This window comes from Lutra lutra, chromosome 2 (assembly GCF_902655055.1).
Source record: "Lutra lutra chromosome 2, mLutLut1.2, whole genome shotgun sequence".
Taxonomy (NCBI): Eukaryota; Metazoa; Chordata; class Mammalia; order Carnivora; family Mustelidae; genus Lutra; species Lutra lutra.
Window position 1 is genome coordinate 91748369 of NC_062279.1, and position 21287 is coordinate 91769655.

At 35.8% G+C, this 21287-nt stretch overlaps 1 protein-coding gene across 5 annotated transcripts in view; it reads right to left on the reverse strand.

Moving 5' to 3' along the window:
• The window catches only part of SNCA (synuclein alpha), a 167091-nt gene extending 146246 nt beyond the window's left edge, over positions 1-20845 (reverse strand). Inside the window, exons 1-3 of one of the 5 annotated variants that reach the window (XM_047717982.1) lie at positions 20763-20845; positions 18834-18979; positions 7972-8013 (exon numbers count right to left, since the gene is read on the reverse strand). In XM_047717982.1, coding sequence (XP_047573938.1) covers positions 7972-8013; positions 18834-18954 — 163 coding nt within the window. In that variant the 5' untranslated portion in view covers positions 18955-18979; positions 20763-20845. The other 4 variants (XM_047717978.1, XM_047717981.1, XM_047717980.1 and 1 more) reach the window with 4 other exon arrangements.
• Between the last annotated feature and the right edge of the window lie 442 nt (positions 20846-21287).

Consider the following 21287-nt stretch of genomic DNA (forward strand, 5'->3'; position numbering starts at 1 on the left):
ATAAATAACTGAAGTGTCAGAAGAAATAAAAGCCTCAGAGATATTTGAGTGTGGTTTAGACAACATTAAATCTTTGCTAAGATATGTTGCTATAATCATGCAGATATTAAAACATGTTTCAAGTGTAATGATCACAAATAAAACCTTTGAGCAACGGAAGTTTGGTTAACATTTTATTAAGGAAAATTTGGAAAAGGCAATGATTATAGATGCAGCTATTGTGGTATCATGTGGTATCAGATATATATTTCTTTATTTCATTTTCAATATCATTCTTTAATCTCACCTGGCCTGTTCATTTTCACCATGCCTTCTGAGTCAGACAACACATAAGTGTTCCTGTTACCATCAGAAATGAAAAATACAGATGACATGATACTATACAAAAAAACCTGAAGACTCCACCAAAAAACTACTAAAACTGATAAACAAATTCAAATAAGTTACAGGATACAAAATCAATCTACAGAAACCTGTTGCATTTCTATACACCAATAATGAAGCAGCAGAGAGAGAAATGAAGAAAACAATCTCATTTACAATTGCACCAAAAATAATAAGCTCTGTAGTAATAAATTTAACTAAAGAGGTTGAAGACCTGTATTCTGAAAACCATAAAACACTGATGAAAGAAACTGAAGACAACATGAAGAAATGGAAAGATATTCCATGCTTATGGCCTGAAAAAACAAATATTGTTAAAATGTCTATACTCTCCAAAACAATCTCCACATTTGATGCAGTCCCTATCAAAATATCAACATCAGTTTTCACAGAACTACAGCAAGCAATTCTAAAATTTGTGAAAGAGACTTCAAATAGCCAGAACAACCTTGAAAAAGGAAAAAGCAAAGCTGGAGGCATCACAATCCTGGACTTCAAGTTCTATTACAAAGCTGTAGCAATCAAAACGGTATGGTACTGGTACAATAACAGACACATAGATCAGAAGAACAGAATAGAAAGCCCAGAAACTAACCCACAACTACATGGTCAATTAATCTTCGACAAAGCAGGAAAGAATATCCAATGGAAAAAGGACAGTCTCTTCAACAAATGGTGTTGGGAAAACTGGACAACAGCATGCAAAAGAATGATACTAGACAACTTTCTTACACCATACACAAAAACAAAGTCAAAATGGATTAAAAACCTAAATGTGAGACCTGAAACCGTAAAAATCCTAGAAGAGAACACAGGCACTAATTTCTTTGACATTGGCCATAGCATCTTTATTCTAGATTTGTCTCCCAAGGCAAGAGAAATAAAAGCAAAACTAAACTAGTAGGACTAGATCAAATTAAAAAGCTTCTGTACAGAAAAGGAAACAACAAAACTAAAACTTATGGAATCAGAGAAGATATTTGCAAATGACCTATACGATGAAGGGTGTGTATCAAAAAATATATAGAACTAGGGGCGCCTGGGTGGCTCAGTGGGTTGAGCCGCTGCCTTCGGCTCGGGTCATGATCTCAGGGTCCTGGGATCGAGCCCCGCATTGGGCTCTCTGCTCAGCAGGGAGCCTGCTTCCTCCTCTCTCCGCCTGCCTCTCTGCCTGCTTGTGATCTCTCTCTGTCGGATAAATAAATAAAACCTTTAAAAAAAAAAAAAAAATATATATATATATATATAACTTATAGACCTTAACACCCAAAAACCAAATAATACAATTGAAACATGGGCAGAAGACATGAACAGCCATTTCACCAAAGAAGACATCCAAAGTGCAACAGACATGTGAAAAGATGTTCATCATCACTTACCATTAGGGAAATGTAAATCAAAGTTACAATGAGCTATCACCTCACACCTGTCAAATTGGCTAAAATCAACAACATAAGAAACAAGTGTTGGTGAGGATATGGAGTAAAAGGAACTGCAAACTGGTGCAGACACTGTGGAAAACAGTATGAATTTTCCTCAGAAAGTTAAAAATAGAACTACCCTATGATCCAGCAATCACACTACTGAGTATTTACCTAAAAATACAAAAACACTAATTCAGAGGGATACAGGCACCTGATGCTTACAGTAGCACTATTTACAATAGCCAAAAAATGGAAACAGCCCAAATGTCCACTGATTGATGAATGGATGAAGAAGATATAATTCATATAGGTACATATATAATGGAATATTATTCAACCATAAAAAAGAATGGAATCTTGTCATTTACAACAACATGAAAGGAGCTAGAGAGTATAATGCTAAGTGAGATAAGTCAGAGAAAGACAAATATATGATATCACTCATATGTGGAATTTATGGGTTTTTTCATATGTAGAATTTAAGAAACAAATGAGCAAAGGGAAAGAAAGGAGAGAGAGGGACAAATGAAGAAACAGACTCTTAATTATAGAGAAGAAACTAATGGTAATTGGAGGCAACCAGGGACGGGGAGGCGGGTTTGATAGGTGATGGGGATTAAGGAGTGAACCTGTGGTAAGCCCCAGGTGCTGCATGGAATTATTGAATCACTATATTGTTTACCTGACACTAATATAACATTGTATGTTCACTGACTGGAATTAAAATAAAAAATGTAAAAAGCCAAAAAAATGAACAATAGAGTAAGGGATGGTTATGAAGATTTTGATCCTTTTATCAAATGTCAAGTGGTTGAAAAATGGTTTTTAATAAAAAGGTTGATTTTCAACAATTTTAATGGTAACAAAAAAGCTAGGCATTAAGTATGAAAATGAAGTTTGCTGAGCAAACTTATAATTTCTTTTCACAAAACAAACTACAGTATGGTGATTCAGTAGATTTTTTTAATAAGTTAAAAATTTAGAGAAGTCAGTGTAAATAGTTTGGGATTAGATTTAGAAGCAGGTTTACTCTCATATCAAAAATTCTCCAAGACTAGATCTGATATAATTGCTGAATTAATCTTTTTCTATTACCTCCATGCAATTGCCAAATAAAGGAAACTCCAATTTAAAAAATTTGCTTCAACTAAATGAAGAATTCTATGAAAAAACCAAAGACGAGAGCTTCTGCTCTTTTAATAATCTCAAGGTCAATAGAGAAATAAAACTAAACTGCTCTTCACCTAAATCTTGTAACATTAATATTCATAAAGCCTACATCTTACATCTCATGCCCATCTATGTAATGCTAGCCTTCTTCCCTTTTTGCCTCACAAACTCTTTTTTTTTTTTGCTTTTTTCCCCAGATTTCAGGAATTTAGGGTTTTGAGTGATAATTTTCCTCAGGCCCTGTCCTAAGCAAATAGAAACTTTTTTTTTTTTTAACTTGGTTATGCTTTGTGCTCGTGTACATCGTCTCCAGATAGTCTCGAGCCCAGGAAATTGGATGGGCTGCACTGTCAGCTGTTAGGTTGGCAAATGTTCTTAACTAGTCACATGATTATCGTACAGACTGCACGTCACCCACTGCAGAAGGCTAGGGATTGAATAATGTGGACAAAGCAGCTGGATTTCGATAGCAGGTCATGGAAGTAAGGTGGTCGATAAGGATAGATGCTACTCTTCAGTTCTGGGCAATGTGGGGAAGGTGAAACTGATCCTAGAGTCTGAAATCAGGAAGAGTCCCTAGAAGGTGTTGCTTGATATTTGCCTTTCACCACTTTGGGGATCCAGTGGATGCCTCCTAACAAGTAATGGCTATTCCCAATGCAAAGTTCCATTTAAATGCCAGTGAAAAGCTATCCTGGAGATTTCGTGTTTTTAAACATTTCCAGAATGTTGATCCTTTAAAAATAGTGAATTGTGGGCTTTAACTTGTCATCTTTTTTTCCTTTTCCAAGAACATGAATAAAAAATTTTGCTTGAAAAATGAACAATTTTCTTATAATATCTCAAGCAAGAATAAATTTTGATCTTAAAAAAAAAAGAATAAATTTCGATCTTTTCACAGATTCATGACTTTTGTACCAGCCATAAAATGTTATATTTATAATATCTAGACCATTCTTTGTATATGTATACACATTAATGTATTTTTAATGTACGTGAACATAACAGTAAAATGCACTTTATACTTTATCATAATTTCATCAGGTAAGAGTAAGTAAATTAGTTACATTACAAAACAACAGAATATACATGTAGCAAGGATAGACACATTTTAAAAGATTCCTATAGAACTTGTTTACCTAGTGAATTATCCAGTAACCTTGAGTCACTATGTCCCCCCATTAAGGCCTTTTACACTACTTCTCCGTTCAATGACATGCCTAACAAAAGGGTGACAAGGCAAAAGCAAATAAGACACAAATTGTCTTATTTAAATTCAACATTTTTCATCTAATAAATGATATTCGTTTTTAAGGGAAATGACCTCGTAACCAAGATCAAAAGGGATACTTTCCTCCCAGCTAATCATAGTATAATATTTTACGATCTTCCCCAAATGTGTCAGTCTTTGTCAATTTTGTTCATACAGTTCTGTCTGGCCAGAAGCTTTGATCCTTCTCAGATATCTCCCTATCTGTTTACTCAGCAAATTCAAGTTGCTATTAAAACCCACCTCAAATGTCAAATTCCAAATTAAAAACCTTTCCTCCCAACAACTGTTCCTCTTCATGTGATCTCATGAAATTTTAGATATATCTCTGCTATGGAACCTTTTAAAAAATTATTTTACTTTATTTTTTTATTAACATAATGTATTATTTGCCACAGGGGTACAGGTCTTCTGCTATGGAACTTTTTACATTGTGCCAGAATTATTCATTTCCCAATGTGACTCTCCACCCCCACCAGCCTCTTTGGAGTTCATTAAGAACAGAGATCCTGGGGCGCCTGGGTGGCTCAGTGGGTTAAAGCCTCTGCCTTCAGCTCAGGTCATGATCCCAGGACCCTGGAATCGAGCCCCACATCGGGCTCTCTGTTCAGCGGAGAGCCTGCTTCCCTTCCTCTCTCTCTGCCTGCCTCTCTGCCTACTTGTGATCTCTGTCAAATAAATAAATAAAATCTTTAAAAAAAAAAAAAAAGAACAGAGATCCTGTTGTTTTTCTTTATATTATTTCACAGCAGATATAGAATAAATTTTGAATGCATAAAAGGAATTTTGTATATTCTGTAAGTTATTCATTAATTTTTATAATTAGATTTACTTCGGCTTTAAGTCAAATATGAAATTTCAGAAAGAAAATGTGGCACCAACTTTTCAAATAGATTCAGTAAATGAAACCTTTGATATTAAACACAATCACAAAATTAAGATCTAGCTTTGAACTGTACAAATTAGGTATCTAAGGAAAATCAATTTGTATTTTTGAAACATTTTGATAAATTATAACATGTTGAAATTAGTTGTGTTCATTATCATGTGACAAATTTCTGTTTATAAATCAAAACTCAGAATAGAGTAATAGAAAATTCTTTATACCATACTTTCATGAGGAAAAAAAAATTAAGTAAGCTTTTATCAACATCTATTTTTTTAAAGAGGTTTCAAAGACATGTCATTCAGTATATCCAGATTAAATGCACTCTCATGTTTTTCTATAACATAATGCATTAAGTTGACAACTACAACAAAAATGAACTGAGATCAAATAGCTAGGGTGTAAGGTAGAGATTTTTAGATTTTATCAGGAGATTATCTACTGGGAGAAATTCTTTTTCTTAGATTTTTTTAGGTAGAAAACTCCTGATCTAACTAAGTTTACTGAAGTCTATATTTCTGAAAAATAAACAATAGGATGAACCTTGAGGAAAGTTTTCTTTTGACATTAGATGATAATATTTTATACTGTATAATAGTTTCTCACTTCCTTGCTTTAAGAATAATTATAATAATAACATTTAATTAGCACTTACATTATGTAGCCATAATGAACATTTTAGACCAAGTATAACAACCAATTCTTTTCCTTAACCATGGAGGTAATTATCTTAAACTTATTTATCCTTATACTTGAAATTTGGAATTTTATATTAAATAATTATTAAATAATTAATAATACCGTCCAGAAGGATGATATATATTGCAGATTTATCCCATGGCATTTCTCGTAGTCAGGCTACTTATGACATTTTTGATACTTTGTTATTGCCAGGGTAGTTGATTGGTATAATGGCTACAAATACCACCTACATCAAAATCATCATGGCCTTGCTGCTTAGCAGCATTTTCCATAGTGTTCTCTGGAACACTGGTTTCGCTCAATCCTAATGATACTGAAATAAGGTCAACAAGTTTGAGAAACCCCAGATTAAACTAAATTATGAACATTTCTTTGCTATGGAATATCTCAGATTCTTTAATATGCTAAAGAAGACATGATATGCAAAGTTTCTCAATATTATTAAACCAGGGAAACATAAGGTGATAGGATACTGTCCTTCAGAAAACAAAATGCTACCTTATTGTACAAACTTCAGTAGTGAACACACACACTCACACACATGCACACACAAACTCATATTCACCTTCTGTCATTGCGGAGAGGATGAAAACTCTGACTTTGTTAACAGTTATCCTTGCAGCCCATCTCCATAGCCTCCATTCAAAGATGTTATTAGTTGTAGTCTTTAATTTTTACCACAGACTCTAAATCTGGCCACAAGCTTATCCACTTTCTAAACCACATGGATTCTTCAACTACCAAATGGAACACCATTAATCTAGCTAGGCTCTAGATAGTATAATCTCCAACAGTCTATTATCCAGATCTTATTCAAATCATGCTTAATAACACCATATTTACAGACTGTCCCTAGAAGTCAACCCAGTTCCTTGACTTGCCTTGTTCTGGGCATTACATATTGATTGGATTGCAACAGAGCAAATACAAACAGCATACTTTAATTTAGCTTCTAGCAGAATCAGTTTCAAAGGGTTCTATTTTCATTTTGCACCCTCACTTATTATCAAAAGAATATATAAAACAGTCATATGAAATATTTTTCTCCACTAGTTGTAAAAATGTTGTTCAAAATAGACTCACTATAGAGTGATGATAAATAACACCTGCATAATACCCACTACTTAATTTCATTATTCTGGGTATTTGTGTACATCAATCCTACTTATTCTTTCACAAATAAGGAAACTAAATCAGAAAAAGATTATGAATACTGCAGAAAATCACATAGCTCATAAGTGATAAGCAGAAATTTGGACCAAGGAAGTCTGGCTCCATTGTTTTGGTCTCAACCACAAAACTGTATTAATACTCCCATTTGATTTTCTCCATTTTCATTTTATAATTCAGTAATAAGAAGACAGTATTTTTCTGAGACACTATTACATTTACTGCTATCTGATCATATGAATTATATTTCTGATTATACATCCTGTTTTACCCCATCTGTCAGGCAGCTTGGAATGCATACAACATGAAACTGAATCACAGCAAGTCTGTGGGCTCTCAAGATTATTAAATTTTAGTTCTCCTTTCGTTTTTCTATCTGTCCCTATCATATCCCTCCTCCTCATCACCACCATTTTCAACATTTTTTATATTAATTTATTGCAGTCTTCTTAAAGACCTATTCAAGTTCTTGTTAAAATTATGCCAAATAGATATAAATACAATAAATACTTCACTGATCATTCCAAGGTTGTTTCCTAAAATGTTTTCTGAATCATCAAGGAAATGTTATATGGAGTAGAGTTTAATGTCAGAATGTTTTATTATAATCTACAGAAAATTTGACATTAATCCTTTGAAAACTGGCAATTTTTATATGAAATTTATGGCAGAAGTTTGCCAAAACATAATGTTTCAGAAATTTAAATGTGATACTGCCATAAATTAAATGTATCTGGTCAATTCAGAGGCATCAATCTTGATAATGGAATATACTGTTTTATTTATCTATAATAAATATTTACTTATTTTAAAATATTTAATAAAGAATTAAAGTTAAACAAAGCTGATGTTACCTTAGAATATTTCTCTGTGAATGCAGTGGCTGTTTACAGTTACATTCTGAATGATTAATGCTTACTAGATATTTTCAGTATCATTCTTGGATATGGGCCCCCTGGGCTTACCTGTTGTCACACCATGAACCACTCCTTCCTTGGTTTTGGAGCCTATAAAAAGAAATTTGAAACATAAACATAAGTCTTAAACTGGCCTTTATTGCTGGTTAGCTAGTTTTAAATACAATTAATAAAAAAACTCTCAACTTTAGAAGCCCAAATAGAAAAATATCCTTAGGGAATAAAAAACCTAAAACAAGGAATTCCTGTAATCACACAACAAATAGAAGAAAGCAAAACTAGCAGCAGTTCTCTCCTATTAAAATTTTAATTCAGGGGCACCTGGGTGGCTCAGTCAGTTAGGCATCTGCCTTCAGCTCAGGTCATGATCCCAGGGTCCTGGGATCGAGTCCTACATCGAGCTCTTTACTCAGTAGGGAGCTTGCCGAAGCCCTCTCCCTCTGCCTGCTGCTCCCCCATCTTGTGTGTACTCTCTCTCTCTGTCAAACAAATAAATAAAATATTTTACAAAAAAAAAAATAAAATTTTAACTCATAATCATGACTTTTTTTTTTTTTAAAGAGAGAATCTTAAGCAGGCTCCGTGCACAGCACAGAGCCTGATGTGGGGCTCAATCTCATGACTCTGAGATCATGAACTGAGCCAAAATCAAGAGTCAGATGCTTAATCAACTGAGCTACCCAGGCACCTCTACACAAGTTTTTTAATTAAATTTTTAATTGGAGAAAATAATAGTGGATTGGAAATTCATTTGAAAACTACCCTGCAAGTCAAATAATCTATTTCTATCAGACATAGAACAATCTAAGGAAATGAGGGCATAAAAACTGAGAAATTATTTAAAACTATACTTGGAGATTAAACGAGGTACTAATCCTCAGCTTAAAAAATGCGCTGTTTTAAAAAGCCTTCCTAGGTATGTTAGAAATAACAGTAAACACTTTAAAACAAAGGAAAAAAGCATAAGGGAATCTCAGGTTCCCCATCACTAAAATGACTATATAAGATTAATTAAATAATCTCTAAGAATCGGGTCCTTAAACTGGAAAGTGCAGCAGAATCAGTCAGGTAGAGCACTGGTTGAAAATCCTGACTGTTGTGTCAGAGCCTCAAATATTCAGGAAATATCAGGTACAGATATTTGAATTTTCTAATAACCCTCATGATCTAATTCTAATGATTCATGGATCAAATTTGTAAAACACTGGTCTTAGGCAAGCTTTAATTTCCAGATTTATTTAAAATTTAGAGGCACATATCCATGATTTAAATAATATGATCAATAAAATGACCTAAATGAATATACAAGACCACGCTGAATATGTTCATTAAATATTTTTATGAAAATATATAAATGTCATTAAGTGAAATTTGGATGCATCGTATTTAAATTTACATTTTACTAAACAGTCAAGGAAAAGTATCTATGTTTAATAAAACAATTTAAATACAGTTAAGAAGTTTTCATTTGAATATATTTAAAGACCTCTGATAAAAATAGAACATATAATGGGGCGCCTGGGTGCCTCAGTGAGTTAAAGCCTCTGCTTTCGGCTCAGGTCATGATCCCAGGGTCCTGGGATCGAGCCCCGCATCGGGATCTCTGCTCAGCGGGGAGCCTGCTTCCTCCTCTCTCTCTCTCTCTGCTTCTCTGCCTACTTGTGATCTCTGTCTGTCAAATAAATAAAAATAAAATCTTTAAAAAAAAATAGAACATATAATAAACTATAGCACTATAGTTAAGAATATGGGTTTTGCCCAGAAATAAATCCATACTCACATGGCCAATTAACCTACAATGAAGGAGGCATGAATATACAATGGGGAAGACAGTCTCTTCAATAAGTGGTGATGAGAAAACTGCACAGATACATGCAAAAGAGTCAAACTGAAACACTTTTTTATTCTACACACAAAAACTAACTCAAACTGGTAAAGACTTAAGTGTCAGACCTGAAGTCATAAAACTCCTGAAAGAAAACACAGGCAGTAATATCTTGGACATTGACCTTAGCAACATATTTATGCACATGTCTCCTGAGGTAAGGGAAGTAAAAGTAAAAATAAACTATTGGGACTACACCAAAATAAAAAGCTTTTTCACAGCAAAGGAAGCCATCAACAAAATTAAAGACAACTTAGTGAATGGGAGAAGATATTTGCAAATAAGATATTTGATAAGGGGCTAATATCCAAAACATATAAAGAACTTACACAACTCAACACCAAAACTAACAAATAATCCAATTTAAAAACAGGCAGAGAACCTAAATAGTCATTTTTCCCAAGAAGATATACAGATAGTCAACAGACACACGAGAAGATACTCAATATTACTAACCATCACATAAGTGCAAATCAAAACCACCATGAAATATAACCTCACATCAAATACTCAGTCAAATGAGTATTTGATATTCATACTTTTTGTGAGTATCAAAAAGGAATAAGTGTTGGTGAGAATGTGGAGAAAAGGCAACCCTTATGTACTATTGGTGGGAATGTAAAATGATGTAACTCCTTTGGAAAATAGTATGGAGGTCCTTCAGAAAATTAAAAATAGAAATGCCATATGATCCAGTAATTCTACTATTGAGTATTTATCTGAAGAAAATGAAAACACCTAATTCAAAAAGAGACACATATCCTTATGTTTATTGTAGCATGATTTACAACAGCCAAGATATGAAAGCAACATAAATGTCCAATGACAGATGACCTGATGAAGAAGATATGGGTAGTGTTTGTGTTACACACACACAATGGAATATTACTCAGCCATAAAGAAGAATGAGATCTTGCCTTTTACAGCAACATGGATAGACAATAGAGAGTATTATGTTAACTGAAATAAGTCAGATGGAAAAAGACAAGTATCATATTATTTCACTTATATGTGGAATCTAAAAAACAAGACAAAGTAAACAAAACAACAACAACAACAACAAACCCAGAAATATAAAAACAGAGAACTGATGGGGCACTTGGGTGGCTCAGTGGGTTAAGCCTCTGCCTTTGGCTCAGGTCATGATCTCAGGGTTCTGGGATCGAGCTGAGCAGGGAGCCTGCTTCCCCCTCTCCCTCTGCTGTTCCCCCTGTATGTGCTCTCTCTCTCCTTCTCTCACTTTCTATCTGTCAAATAAATAAATTCTTAAAAAAAAAAAAAACAAACAGAGAACTGATGGTTGCCAGGAGGGTGGTGGGTGAGGGATGGGTGAAATAGGTGAAAATGATTAAGAAATACAACCTTCCAATTATAAGATAAATAAGTTGCAGAGATGAAAAGTACAGCATAGAGATAATACTCAATAATATTGTAATAACATTATTTTTCTAAGATTTTATTTGAGAGGGAGAGTGCACACAGGTAGGGAAATGACAGAGGGAGAGGGAAAAGCAGGCTCCCCACGGAGCAGGAAGCCAGAAATGGGGCTGATCCCAGTACCCTGGGATCATGACCTGAGCTGAAGGCAGACCCTTAACCAACTGAGCCAACCAGGCACCCCTATATGGTAACAGATGGTTACTTCACTTACCGTTGTGAGCACTGAGTAATGTATAGAACTGTCAAATCACTATTACAATTGAGGCTAATATAATATTGTATGTTAAATTTATTTCAACAATAGAAATTAAAATAAAACTTTAAAATGTAGTTTCTGGATTCAGATTTCCGCGATTTAAATCTTTACTTTACCACATAATAATCAAATACACATCATTCAGTCAACATGAAAAATCAAAGGAAATAATACACATAAAGATTTTAAAACAGTGTTTAGTATATACCGTAAAGTAAGAAATAATTACACTTTACATGTAATATTTGTAAAGGGATTTGCAGTTTAAAACAGAACAAATCGTTAATCATAAGTTTATATAAATGAAATTGTGCAGTTACTAAATATATAAAAGGATACAGAGTAGCAGTTTACACATGTAATATGATGTGTCAATGTGTTCATGTGTATTTATGCATACTTTGCAATCAAGGGTCACTTTGTATAGTACTATGGGATCGTAAAGTGACCATACAAAAGCTGAGTTGTCTGTAGAAAGTGGCCTTAAATATCAATGAAGAAAATGACAATTAATTAGTAGTAAAAGTTACAATTATCCCATGACCTTTAAATTTTTTGTCAAAACATTAAAAATTCTCTTATCATTTATAAATTTACAGGGAAATGAAAAATTAGCAATATTAATATTTCCTTTGCATATCATAATTTAAGACCTTGAGACTTAAAGTGTTTTATTTCTTTGTAAAAAACTTATCAAGATTAGTTTAAACAGTGCTGTCTTCTTCTCATTATATAACTTCGTATTTGGCATGAGCATCTTTTCTAAGTCTTAGAGAATTGTCATACTCTTGTAAGTTTGGATCAGTTTCCAAAACGTTATCCTTTGCATTTTTATCATGCTAGATCTCTAATAGTTCCTTAACGTGGGTTACTTCTGCAGCAGCACTTCCTCTGAAACATCTTCAACTTACTCATCATAACTTTTTTTCATCTGCTTACTTCAGCTTGAGTAAGTTCCTCTGGCTACATTATCTAGAGTCTCCTGAACAGTAGCAGTGTTACCATTCCCAAAGTCAGCTATTTGTTGTATAAATAAAACATCCTTTCATTCAAATTTTACTTCCAGCATTTTCATGTCATTTCTTTCCTGCACTTTCATCTTTTTTGGCCAATTTCCTTTTTAAATTATGCATTTTTGTAAAATATCGTATGGGTTTATTTTGGGGAGACAAGAAAGCATCATAACCATGGGATTTGCCGTGTGTGTGAGCTAAATAGCAGATGTGCAATGATCAAACACTGACAAACTTGGAAAAAATGATATAATTTGATCCTGGATTATAATGAGTTTCTGTTATTTATGTAGCAATGTGTGGGCTGAAGAGCTAGGAGCAAAGGTTGTACTTTATGTAATCACAGTTTATGTACTGTAGTAACAAATTTGAACTGTGTTGTGAGGGACTGGTATCATTCAACTAACTGTCTTAACTGAAATTCTTCTATCCTGGAAATATGCAAGGTGAGAACAGCTTGTATATAAGGGAATGCTACTTATTAGTACCCCTCTACCACTCCGTGTACTCCATATTTTTAAAATGACTATTTGAAAGACATGTTTATCAGTTGGTCAATGGTCTTTCCTCTCTGCCTGAGCAATGCCTGAGAATTGGACATTGGTCTAAATCATGGAATGTATCCTGATTCAAGGATAAATGAGGGTTTTAATGAAGTTGCTTCATATCAAACCAATCACCTGTTATTTGCTGTCAGTTGTTCATTAGTATCTATAATTAGTAATCAACACTTAACTGATGAGTAAACTGTAATTGAAAACAAAGTGACAAAGTAGGTAACAAGTAGTTGTGTGATTAGTAAACTGAAGATACACCAAAGCTGAAAGCTTCCATCAGCTGAAGCGGCCACAAGGATTCCATCTTATCTCTCATGACCTCACAAGGCACAGTGGAGAAGGTCTAAAGTAATGCCTAGGAGTTGCAAGAACTCATAGTCAGACTATACTATAGTCATAGTCATCTGTGCTACTGTTGTGCCTGTTATGTTGCCTTTTATCAACTTGATGGCCAGGTGAACTGTATTGCAATTTGAGAGCATTTGAGCAATTGAGATATTAATCTATACTCTTAACCATTGCTGCTTACTGAGCAAAGTAGCACTGAGAGAGTTTTGAAGATAATTTTCTCACCTTTACTGTTATAATACCTGGCATTACACAAAGAAAACTAAATTTTTTACTCTTCAGTTGGACTCTAGATTTATAATTCCTAAGCCATTTGATTGAGATAATTGTTGTTTATTAAATTGAAGTATGTTGATTGCAAACTTATATACAAATCATAAACAAAAAATTCATAAAACAGCACTGATTCTTATGGTAGTTCTTCAATTAGTTAAAAGATAGCTGCCCAAAATATAATATTATAAAGGAATGAGATTACTTTTTCATCAGGCTTAAGAAAACAGTCTACTAAACATCTTCAGTCTTTCCAAAGTTAGGAAACTTTATTCTATAGTTACTTCCAATCTTTCACTCTAGTTATTTGTGAGTTTTATAATGACAAAAGAAAAGATAAAAAGAAAATATGTCGACAAGGTAATTATTCTGTTGGACAGTTTATTTGATAAGAACAACCATGGCTCCTATATATAAAAGGATGCTTTACAAAAATCCTCAACAAAATATTAACAAATCAAATTCAACAATGTATAAAAAGAATTATATTTCACAACCAAGTGGAATTCATGCCAGGTGTGCAAGGCTGGCTCATTATTTAAAAATTAATTAAAGCCACCCATCACATTGACAGGATAAAAAAGACAAATGACATGATCATATCAATAGATGCAAAAGAAGCACTTAACAAAATGCAACACCTATTTGTGATAAAAATTTCTGGTAAACTAGGAATAGAAGGGACTTCCTCAACTTGATAAAGAATATTTACAAAAAACCTACAGATAACATCATATTTCATAGCAAGAAACTAGACCTTTCCCACTAAGACCAGGAACAAGGCAAGCATCATACTGGAAATCCCAGTCAATGCAATAAGATAATAAAAGGAAATAAGAGGTATACAGATTGGGAGAGAAGAAATAAAACGATCTTCATTCACAGATGACTTGATTCTCTATGTAGAAAATTATAAAGAATCAACAATGACCAAAAAAAACCCACATAATTTTTGTAAGACTCTTGGACACAATGTTAATAAACATAGGTTAATCACTTCCATTTATACCAGCAATGAACAAATGGAATTTAAAATTTAAAACACAATACAATTTATATTAGCACCAAAAAAATGAAATACTTAAGTGTATATTTAACCAACTATATATACAAGATCTTTATAAGAAAACTATAAAGCTCCCATGAACAAAAGCAGAGAACTAAATAGAAGGAGGCATATTCTGTGTTCATGGATGGGAAGACTCAATACTGTCAAGATGTCAGTTCTTCTTAACTTGATATATAGTTCAATGCAATCTTAATCAAAATCTCAGTAAGTTATTTTGTAGATATCAACAGATTCTAAAGTCTATGTGGAGAGGCAAAAGTTCCCGAGTAACTAAGATAATATTGAAGTATGAAATCACGGGTGTGATACTACTTGCTTCTCAGTCTTAGTACCAAGCTATAGTAATCAAGACAGTGTGATAATTGCAAGAGAATAGACTAAGAAATCAAAGGAACAGAATAGAGAGCCTAGAAATAGAACCATGTAAATACAGCCAACTGATTTTTACAAAGGAGCAAAAGCAATACAATGAGGCAAAGACAGTCTTTCTGACAAATGGTGGTGGAACAAACGGACGTCCACATGCAAGAAGAAAGAAGAAACAAGGAGAAGGAGACAAAGAATAGACAACAACCCTTCACAAAAAATTAACACAATAGGGATCACAGACCGAAATGTAAAATACAAAACTTAAAACTCCTAGAATAACAGGAAAAAACCTACATGAACTTGGGTATGGCAATGACTTTTAGATATAACACAAAAAACACAACTCATGGAATAAAGAATCAATAAGCTAGACTTTATTAAAATTAAAAATTTCTGCTCTATGAAAGGAAGTGTGGAGAGTGAGAAAAGTTACAGACTGAGAGAAAATATGTGCAGAAGATATGTCTGAAAAGGAACTACACAGAGAATTCTTAGTTCCAAAATACACAGAGAACTCTTAAAATTCAACCAGATTAAGACAGGCTAAATACCTTAACAGATATCTCACCAAAAAAGATATATAGATGACAAATAGCCTTATGAAAAGATGCTCCACATCATATGTCATCTGGGAAATGTAAATTAAAACTATCACATACCACAACACACCTGTTAGAATGATCAAAATCTAGAATATTGAAACACCAAACACTAACAAGGATGTGAAGTAACAAGAACAGTTATTCATCATTGGTGGGATGCAAAACGGTCCAGCCACTTAGTAAGACAGTTTGTCAGTTCCTTATAAAAGTAAACATATCCTTACCATATGATCCAGCAATAGTGATCCTTGGTATTTACCCAAAGGAACTGAAAGCTTATGTCCAATCAAAAGCCTGTACATGGATGTTTAAAGCAGTGTTATTCACACTTGCCAAAACTTGGAAGAAACCAAGATGTCCCTCAGTAGGTGAATGGATAACTGTGGTATATCCAGACAATGGAATTAGTATTTAGTACTAAAAAGAAATGAGCTACCAAGTCATGAAAAGACATGGAAGAACCTTAAATGCATATTACTAAGTGAAAGAACCCAATCTTAAAAGTCTACATACTGTATGATTCCAGGTATATGACACTCTGGAAATGGCAAAATTATGGAGATAGTAAAAAAAGATCAGTGGTTCCTGTGGGTTGGTGGAGGGAAATGAATAATGATGCACAAACAATTTTAGGATACCAAAAATATCTATAGGATACCATCATATACACTTCATTATACCTTTGTCCAGATGCAAAGAGTATAAATAACATACAAAACACAAAGAGAGAACCTTAAATTAAGCTATGGGTTTTGGGTGATTATGATATGTGGCAATGTTGGTTCAATTAGGTTTAATAAATGTACCAGTCTGGTGGACGATGTACATCATGGGGGAGGCCACGCATGTGTGAAGGCATGGGGTACATGAGAAACCTCTTGTTAACTGCCTCTCGATTTTGCTGTGAACCTAAATTGCTACCAAAAAAAATAAAGTCTTTAATTTTTTTTTAAAGTGTGCTTTATTTCTCATGTGTTTTGTTTTATTATGACATTCTCACAAAAACTCTGCAAGGGAGTTGCATTTACCTAAATAATATTTTTAGAAATGAAGGAAGTAACACTCATAGATGTTAAGTAAATTTTATAGTATTCTAAAAGTAATAAATGAGGCAACCTGGATTAGATTTTAGGTTTTTGTGACATGAAATCTATGTTCTCTCTACTTTTCCAGGAGTCAGCAAACTGCAGTCTATGGGCCAATGAACTTAACACCTGTTTCAGTAGATAAGGTTTTATTGGAACACAGCTAATTATTGTCTATGGTTGCTTTCACACTGTAACCGCAGAGTTGATTCATTGACACAGAGATCTTGTGGCCTAAAATAGCTACTGTCTAGCACTTTACAGAAAATTTTATCAATCCTGACCTATATACTCTGTCTTATCATAGTCAGTTTTCATCCTAAATCCTGGACTTGAGTTCGAATTTTAACTATCCTTTGGAACACAACCAATAAATAATTTACAGAATGCACCATGTGTTAAATACCATGATATATATTGAAGATGATTTAAAAATACATGTGACATGTAAACAAATTACAATTTTATTTAATAACAAATAACAGAATTAATCTCAAAAAAATAAAATCATTTGCCCAAATGTATAGTTTGATAATGAAAACAAAAAGTTTTCCAGATGATAAAATCTGTTTATTACCTAGAAAACAGCAGTGTATTAAATTAATATTCAATAGTTCTGGACTCACTACCAACTAAAGGAGTAAATATTAGCATCCTAAAAAAATTTTAGAGTTACTAAATTATAAAATAATGGAAATCAAAGAATAGTTGCAAGCACACATGTGTACAACTTAGAAAACTGAGGACAACTATAAAGATATTGATTACGTGCGCAACACAGATTCGATATTCCAAATTCCACCTAAAAAGATATGATTCACACTTCACAAAAACACTTGAAATTAACTCATTTTTTTCCTCTTGTAATACTCTTTAATTCAATGATTTTTCTGAAAATACATCTTAAGAGAAAGAATAAACTGAAGATTTGTAGCAAACCGAGCCAATTCAGAGTCTATGAGCAATGAGAAAAAGATAATATGAGAGGGATTCACAAAAATCATCCCAAGTATAACTCATTTTCAGTGCATTCATGTTGGAGAGACAGCAGAGCTGTCTTTCACCCACAGACATAGGCACAGTACCGTCTGCCCCCCAATAGGTTCATCCTCCACCTTCCTGCACATGCTGAGCTCCTGCTGCCACCAGAGAATGTGTGAGCGCGCTCAGAGCAGCAGAAGACAAAGAGGAGAGGCAGAAGAGCAGGTGAGTGTGTGCATGTGTCCTGTGGATGAGTGTTTGTCTATGTATGTGTCTATTCCTTCCCAAAGAATTTGAAGTGGTTTGTAAAATAACACCCAACCTACCACAGTTCAAGATAAGAAAAACAGAGTCAGGATCTGCATGAATATTACAAAGTGGCAATTTAGGAACAAGTAGAAAAGATAAGCATCGGTCTCATTATTTAGTATGTCTGTCATTTGATAAATGAATTAGATATATAAATGTCTCTGAGATATTAGCCGCAGCGTTCGGGTACATTTTTGAGCAATTAGCCTTCAATTTACCAAATGGTCACAAGGATGAATTCTACCAAAGATTTTTCTGTCCTTTCCTTTTTAGGGCCACAATAGGTCTCTTTTTACATATCCCAGGGCCATACTGAAGTCTTATTTTAAAATACAAATACACTAAAATTTGCCAATATTACTCACAATGATAAAAAAAATCAAAGACCCATAAATGAATTTGATTCTTAGAAATATTATTTTTTGAGATCGAGGTTTAAAAACTTTTTATGAATTATAGTCCCTTATGCACAGAAGCACTCATTTAAAAAGTCTTAAGTATTACTGAAAAATTAAATATTCTGAAAAAACAAAAGATTATCCTTACTTTTTACTATTAGCTCAAATATACACATTTACCTACCTACAGAGTCCTCTGACTCAGTTTATCCTCTTGACAAGTGGTGATGCAAAAATGAATCAAGCAAGTAATACCAGCATTTAGACCATCAATCATCCTAACCCATCAGTCATAAACACAAGATGCCATATAGGGCTTACCTACCTACATAGAGAACACCCTCTTTTGTCTTTCCTGCTGCTTCTGCCACACCCTGTTTGGTTTTTTCAGCAGCAGCCACGACTCCCTCCTTGGCCTTTGAAAGTCCTTTCATGAATACATCCATGGCTAATGAATTCCTTTACACCACACTGGAGAACACAAAATATAATTTCAGTGAGAACTTTTGGGTAGAATAAAATAAAATTAGAACCACCCAAGATAAAAACCACTGAAAGGTCAGTACAAATCCCAAAAGTGTGAGACTCTTATTTTTTTTATATACTCTTATTTCAACCACTGGACCCCACCCACCCCAAAAAAACCCTTTTTTTTTTTTTTTTTAGCTTCTGCATTAAAAATTTAGCATCCCTCATCCATCTTGGCTAGTAAATTCTAGCTGCCTAAACATGGAATAGGATGAATCATCTGAGTTGTTCTTACTGTATTTTCGAAGTGTAGTTACATGAAAAGACGGACCCCTCTTTCAACTTCCGAGAGTCCAAATGGTGACAAGGTAAGTTAGAAGTACGTTTAAAAGATCACAGGAAAAGAACAGGAGCTGGAGACATGGGTTCAGGGACTGTCTTAAAATGAATCCCAGAAGAGGGCTAACTGGTGGATCACCAAGAGGGTAGGTAAGAGAACTACTCACTCTGGGTGTGGCTCAACCTCAGGCCCACAGTGAGCCCACACACACCCGCCTTATCCACCGCACCCGCCTTATCCACCAGACCCGCCATCCCCGCCCCCAACTATCTACTCTGAGCAGGCGCCAGTGCAGAGCCGGGATCGACTTCTCCCGACTCGCGCCCGCCACCCGAGGGGGCGTTCTCCGCGCGCGTGCATTCGCTACCCACACGGCGCCAGCACCTGTTAACCCCTTACCACCTGTTGACTTGCCCTCCCTGCGCTTCCAGTTAATGATCTGCCGAACACGGCTTGCTTACTTCAGCGAGAAAACGGAGAGGGCGGACTGGGGGATTTAAGGTAATAGAGAAATAAAAGTTGGCTGCTCACGCTCCATGGAGCATCCTCGCGTTTCCCAAGGGAAAAGCGTATCTCAGAGAACCAGCGTAACCTTTCAGCCTTTGGGGACGAAAGAATGGGATATCGGATGCCAGAGGAAGCCCGGTCAACTTACTTTCCTCAGCTCGCTAAAGAGATAAGCACCCACCTCTGAGACACTCGACACAGCGGGTCCTTATGGCAGCAACAACCTCCCTCCCAGAAGTCCACGACTCCCCTCCTCCCCGGTTTCCCCCAGTATTTACAAAGCTGCCCGTTTAGATCCATGGGTACTTACCTGGGCCCCTCTGATCCTCACAACTACAGTTCCTCTCAACAACCCCCTTACAGAAGGTTTATAAAAACAATTCCCAAATATTATTTAAATGGGAAGAGGGAGAATTAGAAGCGCACAGGAAGGGAGGAGGCGGCACCAGGAGAGGGATGGTCCCCAGAGGAGGCTGCTGTCAGCACAACCCGGTGATGAGAGGCTGGGGGCGTGGGAGGCAAACCCACGAACCTGTCGTCGAATTGCCACTCCCCGTCCCCCGCACAATTGGATCCGAGAGAAAGAGACAGAGGGTTGGAAGGGAAGGCAGGGAGAGAGCGCAAAGGATGCTAAGGGCCGGGCTCGGTCCTCGGGTCTGCTCCAAAGCCAGCACACACCTCGCCCCACGCTGCGGCGCTCGGTCTCTCACCCCCTCTGTCGGGTCCCCTTCTCGTTGTCGTGGTCTTCCTCCTCTTCCTCTTTCTCCTCCTTCTCCTCCGCTCACCGCCCCCGCAGCTGATTTGTCAGCGCCTCTCCCCGCCCCTCTCCCGGCGCTCGCTGCTTTCCCAGCCGCGTGCACTTCACTCCTCTACTCGGGTGAGGATGGGGGCGGGGGCGGCGGTGGGCGGGAGGCTGTACCTCCAACTCCAGCCGCTAACCTGTGCCCGGGGACGGGGAGGTGGCGTGTTCTGAGCTTCACCTCGAGTTCAGGATCCAGGGGACTCTTGGGGCGATCTGGAGCTGTTAGGCTTAGGCTGATGTTTCTCCCTCTTTCCCATCCCCCCTCCTTCTTCCTTCGCTGTCTCCGCCCTTCCCTCTGGTTCTTCACGGGACCCTCTTGTCGGAGAAACCTTAGTGGAGTGGGGGTCTGAGGGATCGACCACCAAAGATAGAGCCGTCATCTTGGGAGGCTACTGAAGGTGGCAGGCAGCTGGGGAAGGGTGCTCAACCAGTGCTACCAAGAGCACGTTCCCCTCGGATCGCTGAAATTCTGATGAACGATGGTCGGACACAACGTTAAGGATGTTTTTGTTCAAGTATCACTCAGATTTTCGTTTGCTCTTATCCTCTTAACCTCGGATGAGCCCGAAAATGTCCCGCGGATGGAGAGGAGACTAGTAAGGAAGAGTTACAGCTTGAGGCAGGAGGAGCCTCTTGGAATCTCCTTCCACCCCACCATCACC